The sequence below is a fragment of the Magnolia sinica genome, chromosome 1, assembly GCF_029962835.1.
Source record: "Magnolia sinica isolate HGM2019 chromosome 1, MsV1, whole genome shotgun sequence".
Lineage (NCBI taxonomy): Eukaryota > Viridiplantae > Streptophyta > Magnoliopsida > Magnoliales > Magnoliaceae > Magnolia > Magnolia sinica.
The window spans coordinates 137,586,510-137,596,395 of record NC_080573.1 but is presented as its reverse complement, the minus strand read 5'-3'; the positions used below and the strand labels follow the sequence as shown (position 1 = coordinate 137,596,395).

Here is a 9,886-nt window from a genome sequence, read left to right as displayed (position 1 = left end):
CCATGATTTTTATTATTTTTATTTTGGATCAATTGCTTGGAAATTTTCTTCTGATCTTGTTGGTTTGCATGGCCATTTTGGGGAATTGCAGAAGTTGGTGAATGAGCCACAGGCCATCAGCAACTGCGTTGAATTATTGTCAAACACTAAACCCAAATGCCCCAATGTGCCAATGTGTAAGGGTGCATGATCTGGGCCATTTGTAAGGTGGGCCCCATAGTGGATGTTCAAAAATATCGATGGATGGTGACGGCAACTAACAAGCAAGCCCATTTGACATCTCTCATTGGCTGTTTATTTTAGGTTGGATCATGTACCGAGGGATGGATAGGTTGGACCTCTTGAATGAGCACTCCTGGAATCTGTTCAAGAGTATCAGGTTTTAAACTTAAAACCGGTGACACGTGAAATTGAAATCGACATGCTTCTGCCAGTAAGCTTGTTGTGGGAATATTTTATTGAGGCCTAGGAAAACGGCAGCCATGCTACCGAGTGGGTTGCAATGAACATGATTGTGCAGTAACATATATGTGAGGCCCTTGTTAGTTGTTTCTATAGTCTGAGTTGGCCATACCTTGAACTGACCGACCGTACACGATTGTTCCCTGGCAGAGAACAAGTGAACAATCAAATGAAATGTACGGTTTCCATTAATTTCCTGCCATTGGTGCAGGTGGGCCTGGCGGTTCCAAGTAGATGTTATGAACGTCACACTCTTCAGGCCCATCTTGTGAGATGTGGCCCAGCCCTTTGTTTCGAACCTGGCTCAACAGAACTGAAAATGTTGGGGCATGAGACTGAGATCTAGTGGATTAAATGAGCATTTGGGCCCAATCATCCTAGAATTCAGCAGTGTAAATTAAGGTGCATTCAGTCTTTTGTTAAAATCGTAATCCCATAAATTTTGTTGGGCAAGAAGAGGGGAGACGCAATCTTACATGTCATAGTTAAGAATCAAAGGCAGCTCCATTTTCATCTGTCAGCTAGGCAGAGAGAGGGAGAAGAAGGGCATGAGTTTCTTAAGCAGCACTTGGCTTCCTCACAATTGAAACGCAGTTGACTCGGTGATAATAAAGTATTGTTAATGTTTTGAAAATGCGCATTTCTTGCAGATATGATGCTTGCACCACCTTTAGTGGGAAACGGGGAACAAGTAACCTGTTACGCGGAACCTCCAAGTGATGGATCTGCTCAATTTTTTGGTATCACATCCTGACATGAGCTGGAGAAACTGATGGATGGGGTTGATGTGACATGACATAGCATGCCCCACAGGGTTTTGTGCTCCTCGGGCTCCACGTAACATGTATTACCAAGAAATTAATCCTCTGGGCATTCAATTTTATTAATTTAGGTGGTTTGGATGCACCATAAATCATATGTGGGGAGAAGCACGAAATACAGAAATTGATCATGTGGGGTTTTTACCTCGAGTTTCTCCACCCAAATATGGACGAGTTCACATCTGCATTGATATTTTGTGCTGAGTGTGCATCCATCCGTTGCAAAAGTAAAATAAACTAAAACAAAATAATAACACCCAAATGGACCCTTAATCTAATAGCAAGAAAATATCCAATATAACAAGCTTCAGTTCAGGCAGGGGAATATGCCTACCGAATGAGTCTAAAAACACAGACAGGGCTATGGAGGTCAACAAAATCATATGTGCCTTCCAGTGCCTGTATATAAATAGCTTCTTGAGGCTCTTCACTCACACCACTCTGTGTGGCATACTCCAATGCCATCTCATAATCCACCTGCATTGTTCCATCCAAAGTTGAAACCAGTGTTTTAAATAGTGAATAGTGTGAAGAGTAGCAAGCTACATGTAGAATTTTTTATTATTTTTATTATTTTTAATATCAAGGTTGCACTTGGTTGCACCAATTTCATTATATTCTGTACCAAATTAGACTGATTAATAATGAAATTTAAGAAAATTTCATCATATTTGGTGCAACCAAACACAACCTGAAACCCACCTGGGGTTTGGGTGAATGGCTAGTGCCGTGGGTTTGCTCCCCACAGACAAAAGTTCGATTACCCTCCCCGCGATTTATCCGATGCACGTGGTTGGTGGGAGATTGCGTGCATCCGCACGAATAATCTCGCCTTAAATTGGGGGCGGGGACACCCTGTCATCATTATAAAAAAAATCCTGAAGTAATAGGAAACTAAGGGCACTGATTAAGTATAAAAGTATAACTAAAATTATTTAATATTGTTAATATACACTTACTATTTTATTAAAAGCATTGAAAAGACTCCACCAATTTTTATTGAAAATAAAAAATATATATAACAAATTGTCGAAAACATTAATAGATTTTAATGTTCTCATGAAAAGTAACATGTAATGTGACCTACATAATGCGCAGCGTAGTCTGAGTATAACAATCGCAAATCATCATGTAGCGTAGCCTGCGAGTGACTTGAGCTATTTTCACGAGCTATGTAGCATTAAAGCTACGTTACACCACGTAGAACAAGCTACACAGTCCATAGTGTGGCTATTCAAAACACTGGCTGAAACAAAAGCATGTAACGCACATCCTCAAGGGGGTTGGGGGAGGTAACCTCTGTTTGAAGTTGAAAGGCAGCTCCCACAAATAGACTGAACATTTTTACTCAATTGTAATCGTGCAGTTTCTGTCACAAGAAATGTGATTGCAAATAGCCACCGGAATCCTACTCTCTCCATGCAGCCATGCGAGATCCAGGTTCATTTGGTAGGCCCCACTGTTTATGCATCGGGCCCAAAAAAATAGGCCACAACCACCATCAGGTGGGACACGTGTATGGGAGAAATGGGCAGTTAAGAAAATTGACCAAGGTCCAGATCTAACATACTGTGGTTCATTAGACAACTACGCTGGGTTCTTTTCAGGGCCATATCACATACCAAGTGAGGCCAACTCATGAATGGTCCATATGGTTACTTTCATGACTAGCCTAGCACTTTCTTTTGTTAATTATGAAAATTCAGGTTTAAGTCAAACGGAGTAGGAAAAACAAAGGAATTGTGAGATTTTACCTGTTCAACATGTTGTGTGAGTTTCTCCCTCAGGGTCGCTTCTGTAATCTCACTAGTTGATACTTTCTTTAGGATTTCATCATGATCTTCTTTGTAAACCCGCTGTTTTTTCTCCCGACCCTGTGACATTTCTTTTAATAGTTCATATATTGCCCTAGAAACATCGGGTATGTACCTGCAGTTCAATATAATTATTACAGTAAATAGTTGTGTCATGTTAACATGGATCTCCATGACCAAAATACTCAAAAGTCAATGCAGACTAAAAAAAATTAGACACCTCCAAAATTTACATAGGACGTTAGTGACCATTTCAATTTCATGCACGAAATAAGCATCCCAGCTTCCTCCTTTATCTCAGTTATATAAGGTGCATCACGCATGGGTGATAGTATTACCTAGTTAAGTTGCGCTTCCTCTCTTGTCGCTCACGAGCCTGAATTTTCTTCACTATCTTAGATTTTAGTTGAATACAACATTGTTTGAGGGCAGACTGCAAAATAATCATAAATGAAAATAAAAATAAATGAATGATTTAAAGAGGAAAAGGGCTAAAGGGAAACATATTAGCTAGTCCATAGTCTCTCTGAAGCCTACTAAAAGTCCTAAGACGGGGACAAGAAAGTAACCTTGACAGCAGAGGCTATTTCGCTGATATCATCTCCAATATATTCCTTACCAGTTCCTTTGAAGGGTATTTTTGTGCTTACAATGCTCACGAACACACCAATTTTATCTTGAGCTTGATTAATCTTGTAGCTATTCCAACTGAAGGACAGAATGATTAAATGAGATCTTCCAGACTTAATAATAGCTTCTCTCCAATAATCTATCAAAATGGCATTAAAAAGAACTCACTTGATCCTTTTTTGAGCCGTTCTTGTGACAACATCAGCACCTTGCTCAAAAAGAAGCGGAATGCGGTTTGCAAAGCGAAAGATATTAAGACCCTATGATTTTAACAATAGAACTTGTTATGTAAGTGGCAAACATAAACTTGACTGAAACAAAGAAACAATTAATAGCATGGTTGCACACAAAACAGTGCTTAAATAGTCAAGCAATGTGATGGAGATTTTCTATGATATTGCTTTGGAACCATCCTTGTAACATAATTGGAAACTTCCTAGAAGGATGGAGCATGGTTGCAAAAGCAGAAACTATTGAGAACCTCTCTATGATTTAAACAATAGGGCATGTGGGCAGAGATGATTACATACACTACATATGTAACTGCATGTGCATGCGTGCGTACACATGTTAATGGACACAAGTTAGCATGCAAGTCTAGGTTATGACTATATACATGTCTATGTTATTAATAATAGTTTAGGAATAAACAAGCTCGACTGTATTAGGTCCTGATAGAACTACACAAATTAGTCATAGGAACCAGTCATATACTCCTCACGAACACTAATGAGCTGTGGCCACAACAACCAAAGGTGAGGAAAACAGCGGAAAACATCCAAGACGGGCAGATTAAACATGTGAACAGAGGAGACATTTTATCAAACCATTTAGAAGATGAAAAGGGTAGCATTGTTCCATAAAACAAGTCAAGAGGAACAGAATATATGTAGTTTATATAAAGAAACCTACTTGCTTAACATCTTTTCCACCCAAGCTAATTCCAGCTTCAACAATGAATGGATGCCCTTCAAAAACTTGAGGACTGTTTTTAAAAAGAAAAAGAAAAAGGAAAAAAAGAAAAGAAGAGGAAGTCATGCCTAGGAACCATGTCTATCGACCACAATCAAGAATAAAGTATAGCATCCTTTATGAAAATTGCTATAACTCAAGTTTTAAATGTTAAAATAAAGCATCATCTCCAGGGATGTCAAGTGCCCAAGTTGAGAATGGAATTATGTGGTGAAAAATTAGACATCGAAGGCAACATGGGTTAACCCTATCCTGATGAAACTACAACCTGCCTGCATAAGTAGCAACCATATCTGGATGCAGCTCTTTTATGATCCCCAAGCGAAGATTGTATTCCCCTGCAGGACTAAGACACTACAGATAACATTAACTGGTTAGCACATCTAATATGCAATGCATACCATTAAGAGGTTGGAACGAAAAAATATCAGATAATCAAAATATACAATTTGTTAAGGGAGGAAGTGGTCTCCAAGATGAAGATTGAGCACTTACATCACCACTAGGATCGTCAAATTTAGCCTGACGAAACAACTGATGAATACGAACTACTTGCTGAGAGGTCAGAGATTTCACAGACATCTTAGGATTAAAATCTGGGCCCATTTCTCCTGCCAAAGGAATGGCATAAACATATTTTAGTAGTTGTTGTGAACTTGATTCAATCTGAAGGCTCCCGAATGTGGAGCCAAAACGTGCAAGTTCCTTTAATGGCAACAACAGCAACTATGATCATCCTGGCAAAGTTAGAAATGAATCATCTTCCACGATGAAGGGAACTTTCTACCATGCATGCTTCAATATAGCTGGCAAATGCAGTGAACATGAACGTAAAAGCTCTCGAACTTAGGATCAGGATTGTTTTCACATTTGGCACCCACCCACCTAATGATCACATCAGGTGGCCTGATTTGCCCTCCCAAAGTTGTTTTTTTTTTTTTTTTAATCAACGAGATTCAGAATATCCTACCCCAGACTCCAGTTAGAGGTCTCCATAATTCCAGCATCAATAGGATATGAAAAACATGAAAAATTAGCTATGAGAGGAACATATTACACCCCATAGTGGATGTGGCATGAGCAACCCTGGTTTGGAAAAGCCATGTTCTGTGCTTCAGTGTCCTTTTGTCTTTCCCACTATTAGTAAAAAATTCTTGTCAATAACCACTTCTAATCATCAGTGTTACCTGGACATGGCATAGCTCCCAAGTGTCCAAGTGTCAAAGTGTCTGGCACCTCAATCTCTAAAAATCTAGGCATGGGAACACTTCCATGCACATAGATAAAATTAACAAACAAAATAAAATGACGAAAAAAATTGAAACCAAAGGAAACTAGAAAAGAATATTCACACAATTCTAATAAAACTAATTACAAGTAATCTATATTAACAAATAAATGATTAACAGAACATAAAAAAAGTGGGCCATAGCCATCTCAAGAGATAGAACATTGTATAAGAATCACTTGGCCCCTAAAAAACTTATGGAACCTTAACAGAAGAACAAATAAAGCAAAAAAAGAACAATAAAGATTCTTTATTTTGGTTATATGGGTCATGAAGCCTATAATGAAAAATCTGTACTGAGTGGGAAAAAGTCTTTATGAGTAGTTTCTTCAATAACAAGAGAATGGAAGCATGTGGAGTTTCTCAAAGTGGGTGGATAGGAATCAACCAGTAGATCTGCCCAGTGTTCGAAATATCAGTATCGTGTTACGTATCGCATTCTTGGGATATGGATACATATCGGTTATTGCATGGGATATATCGGTTGAATCGTGTAATGTATCGTTGTTGTTGGAAACATAGGAAAACATTGGGAAATTGGTTGAATTTTTCAATGAAACTTCAGCGATTGTTAAAAAAAAAAAAAACATCAATACATACAAATCAAAAAATTTCAAAAAAACAAGTACACATAATAGGTTTTCTTTGTATGGGGTCCTAAATCTATGCGTTGTCTAACTGAATTGATGCAAGTATATTCAATGTTTATTCATATAATTTATATACGTAAGAAGACGTGTAGAAACACAAGCAATACATTCAAAAGCAAAATAAGAATCACAAGATTAGGTTACATACATGTTTGAACAAGATGGAGAATGCGAACGCGAACGATGACGCGATCGACGACGATGTGAATGACGCAGAAGCAATGACTGTAAATTCGGAACGTGATGAAAAGGGAAACCATACAACAACAACGAATGGAGAGGGGAAGAAAATCCCGGAAGGTCCGGAAAAAGCTCGTGAGAAGGGAGGGACTTCTTCCTCTAATCACCAGCCTGATAAGGATGAATGGGTGATTGTAGCAAAGAAGCATCATCAAAGGAGGTATTCTGGCCCTATACAACGAAAAAGAGATGTAGCTAGCTACCCAACTTTGTTCGTGAAGGGTTTCCCAGCTGGGTGGCTCACCATTAATTTTTCTAGGGTTTTTGGCAGGGCTGGCTCTGTCATGGATGTTGTGTTGCCAAGGAATAAGGGCAATGGAACCCTTCGGGGATTTGCACGGGTTAGAATGAGTTCCGAGAGCGAACTTCACAAGGCGATTCATACCCTAAATGGAGAGAGTTTTGGGGGTGAGAAATTGTGAGTCCTGAAGGCGAGATTCGGACCGGAGCGTAGAGCGTGTACTGCTAGTTCGAGGTCTTCCCATCCTCCATCTCAGGCGACGATCGAAGGAAATCCACCATCAAGATACGAGGTCTAGATAGGCTCCTCGTCCTTCAGAGATGCGCTCTTAAATAGGCGCGTCGATCCCAGGGGGGGAAATCCCTACGGTCCCGAAAGAGTGCGTCAGGATAAAGGCAAGGAGGTTAAGAATACCGAAATTGGGGAAGATGCTGGTATCTATGTTGACTCTCTGTCTATTGCGAGAGCCAAAAAAGAACTAATCAATTCGGCGGTTGCTATCACCAAGGAAGGTGTCTCCATGTCTCAAGTCATCCGTTGGCTTGATGAATGCTACAGCATTCCAGAAACTTCTTACACGATCAAACCGTTAGGCTTTGACGAGCAGTGGATTAAGCTGAAGCCTGACTGCAACATAGACCTGTTAATCATGGCAGGAGTTTTATTTAAGGATGGTCTGATCATTTCAATCCAGAGTTGGGAAGAGTTCTCCCTGTTCGGCTGTGAGGAGGTGTGGATGCTGATCTGGTCGGTTCCTTTAGAACTGTGGAACAAAGGATTCTTCCTTGCCGCGGCTTCCCGTCATGGAGCCCTTATTCAGGTGGACCCCAAATCTCTACCGGGCGAGGAGATGGGGGTTATCAGGGTGATGGTCCGTAGGAAGAAGGGTGCGCCAGTGCCGTCCTTCATTCAGATTCAGACTGAAGATCGCTGCATCTCCCTGCCTGTTCAAATGGAGCGTAAGGACGACCCGATCCCGAGATGGGGGGACCTTTGGAGATCCAGAGAAGTGGTAAAGGGAGTTTCCGGTAGTGGAGCAGATGGGGAAGTGGAAGAAGGAACACAATACGATTGTGCCGCAGGAGTACCAAGTCAGAGGGACGGCCAGGGTCAGTGCTCTGCTGACCTACCATACCATCGGGAAGCCAGATGTCGTGAAAACCACGCAAATGATTCCTACGGGGAGAGTGCAGATGATCTTGAGCAGAAGTCTATTAAAGATGTCAGCAACTTAAATACGTGTCGGGCGGCAATTCCAGAAGATGTTTTTACATCCACATGGACGGCAGTGATGAGATCGGGTCTCGACCGAGACCACGTGCCTAGCTCGTGTGCCCTTATTGATTCACCTATGGAGCGGGTGTTACTCCCCTCGACAAATGACGCAGATCTGGAGACCCCTCGTGTCTTCCCCAGCCACGTTTCCATCGACCCAGGACAAAAGGGCAACTTGACTTCTTCGCACCAGGCCTCTCTGAACTTGAACATATCCCTCCGTCCTCCTCCTTCCAACCGGCGCCATTCCTCTAGAGTGAAAGCTACGGGTTCTCTTAGCGGCTTCCTCAGGAATCTCAACCTTCAGATCTTGCGGCGAGAGTCCGATTTGCTCCCACTCTCTCTACCCCTGGGAGATGCGGATCTCTCGGATTCCCTGTCTGAGGCTTCCATTCCCTCGACTGAATGTGATAATTCGGTGATCGGTTCCTCTACGCGGTCCACCTCAAACTCCCAGACAATGACAGATTCTGCTCTGATTGCCTTATTTCAGGAAGGTGAAGGGGGTCACATTATTGATGTTGAGCCGCTCCAGATTAGAATGGGAAGCCTCCCTTAAGAGACAGATAAGGAGGTTGCTGCCGAGAGAGCAGAACTGGCAGACTCTATCTAGAAAAAACGGTGGATCAGGGATGCTATGGGACACATCAGTAGATCCTTGAGTCTCTCTTTCGGAGATCATCCAGAAGATTTCTTAGCCCTCTTTCACTACATCGAAGCTCGCGGCAAGCCCCTGCAATACCCCAAATCTCCAAGAAAATTCTCTCCCAAGCCCACCAAGAATAGAGAGCTACAGAGTCTTCAGTCCAGCCCTGGTCTCATCAAGGAAATTACAGAAGGTATCATCGGAGGCGGTCGCCGGGGAAGATCAGTTTTTAGATGAAAGTCCTCTCTTGGAATGTTAGAGGGGTGGGATCCAAGAAGATGCATTGTCTGATTAAAGACATCACAGGAAGAAGCGAAGCAGATATCATCTGCTTTCAGGAAATAAAGGCCCAAGATTTTTCAGCCAAGCTCATGGAATCCCTCTAGAAAGTGCGCGATGCGAAGTGGGAGTCCTCAAATGCAACAGGTAGTGCAGGAGGGATCCCTATCGCCCGGAATGCGGCTATTTGGTCGATGAAGCGCAGTCGGATCGGAGAGTTCTTGGTTTCTGTCGTTCTAAAACAGATTGGTTCCGATTTCTCCTGTCTTATTTCTTCGGTCTATGATCCTAATCAAGCTGATAGGAGATCGGATTTTTGGGAGGATTTACACGCAACCAGGGAAATTTTTGACGGCCCGTGGTGTATCGGAGGAGACTTTAACATTATGCGGTACGCGGAAGAGCGTTCTCAGCCTGGTAGAGTGTCCGTTGCAATGCGGTCTTTTTCCCGCTGGATTGACGACCATGCGTTGGTGGACCTGCCCCTGTCCTGAGCCAAATTTACTTGGTCGAACCAACATTCATCGCCTTCCCTCGCTAGATTAGATCGATTTTTAGTCTTGGCTAA

The 9,886-nt window shown here is 41.9% G+C and overlaps 1 protein-coding gene across 4 annotated transcripts in view; it reads right to left on the bottom strand.

The window, feature by feature from the left end:
* Positions 1–1,534: 1,534 nt before the first annotated feature.
* Positions 1,535–9,886, bottom strand: part of LOC131220218 (DNA topoisomerase 6 subunit B) — a 31,258-nt gene continuing 22,906 nt past the window's right edge. For 3 of the 4 annotated variants that reach the window (XM_058215182.1, XM_058215194.1, XM_058215189.1), the window contains 8 exons: positions 5,195–5,310; positions 4,968–5,053; positions 4,640–4,712; positions 3,896–3,987; positions 3,667–3,805; positions 3,436–3,530; positions 3,038–3,212; positions 1,535–1,760 (listed from right to left, as the gene is read on the bottom strand). In XM_058215182.1, coding sequence (XP_058071165.1) covers positions 1,614–1,760; positions 3,038–3,212; positions 3,436–3,530; positions 3,667–3,805; positions 3,896–3,987; positions 4,640–4,712; positions 4,968–5,053; positions 5,195–5,310 — 923 coding nt within the window. In that variant the 3' untranslated portion in view covers positions 1,535–1,613. The remainder of the gene's footprint in view (positions 1,761–3,037; positions 3,213–3,435; positions 3,531–3,666; positions 3,806–3,895; positions 3,988–4,639; positions 4,713–4,967; positions 5,054–5,194; positions 5,311–9,886) is intronic. The other variant, XR_009158529.1, reaches the window with a different exon arrangement.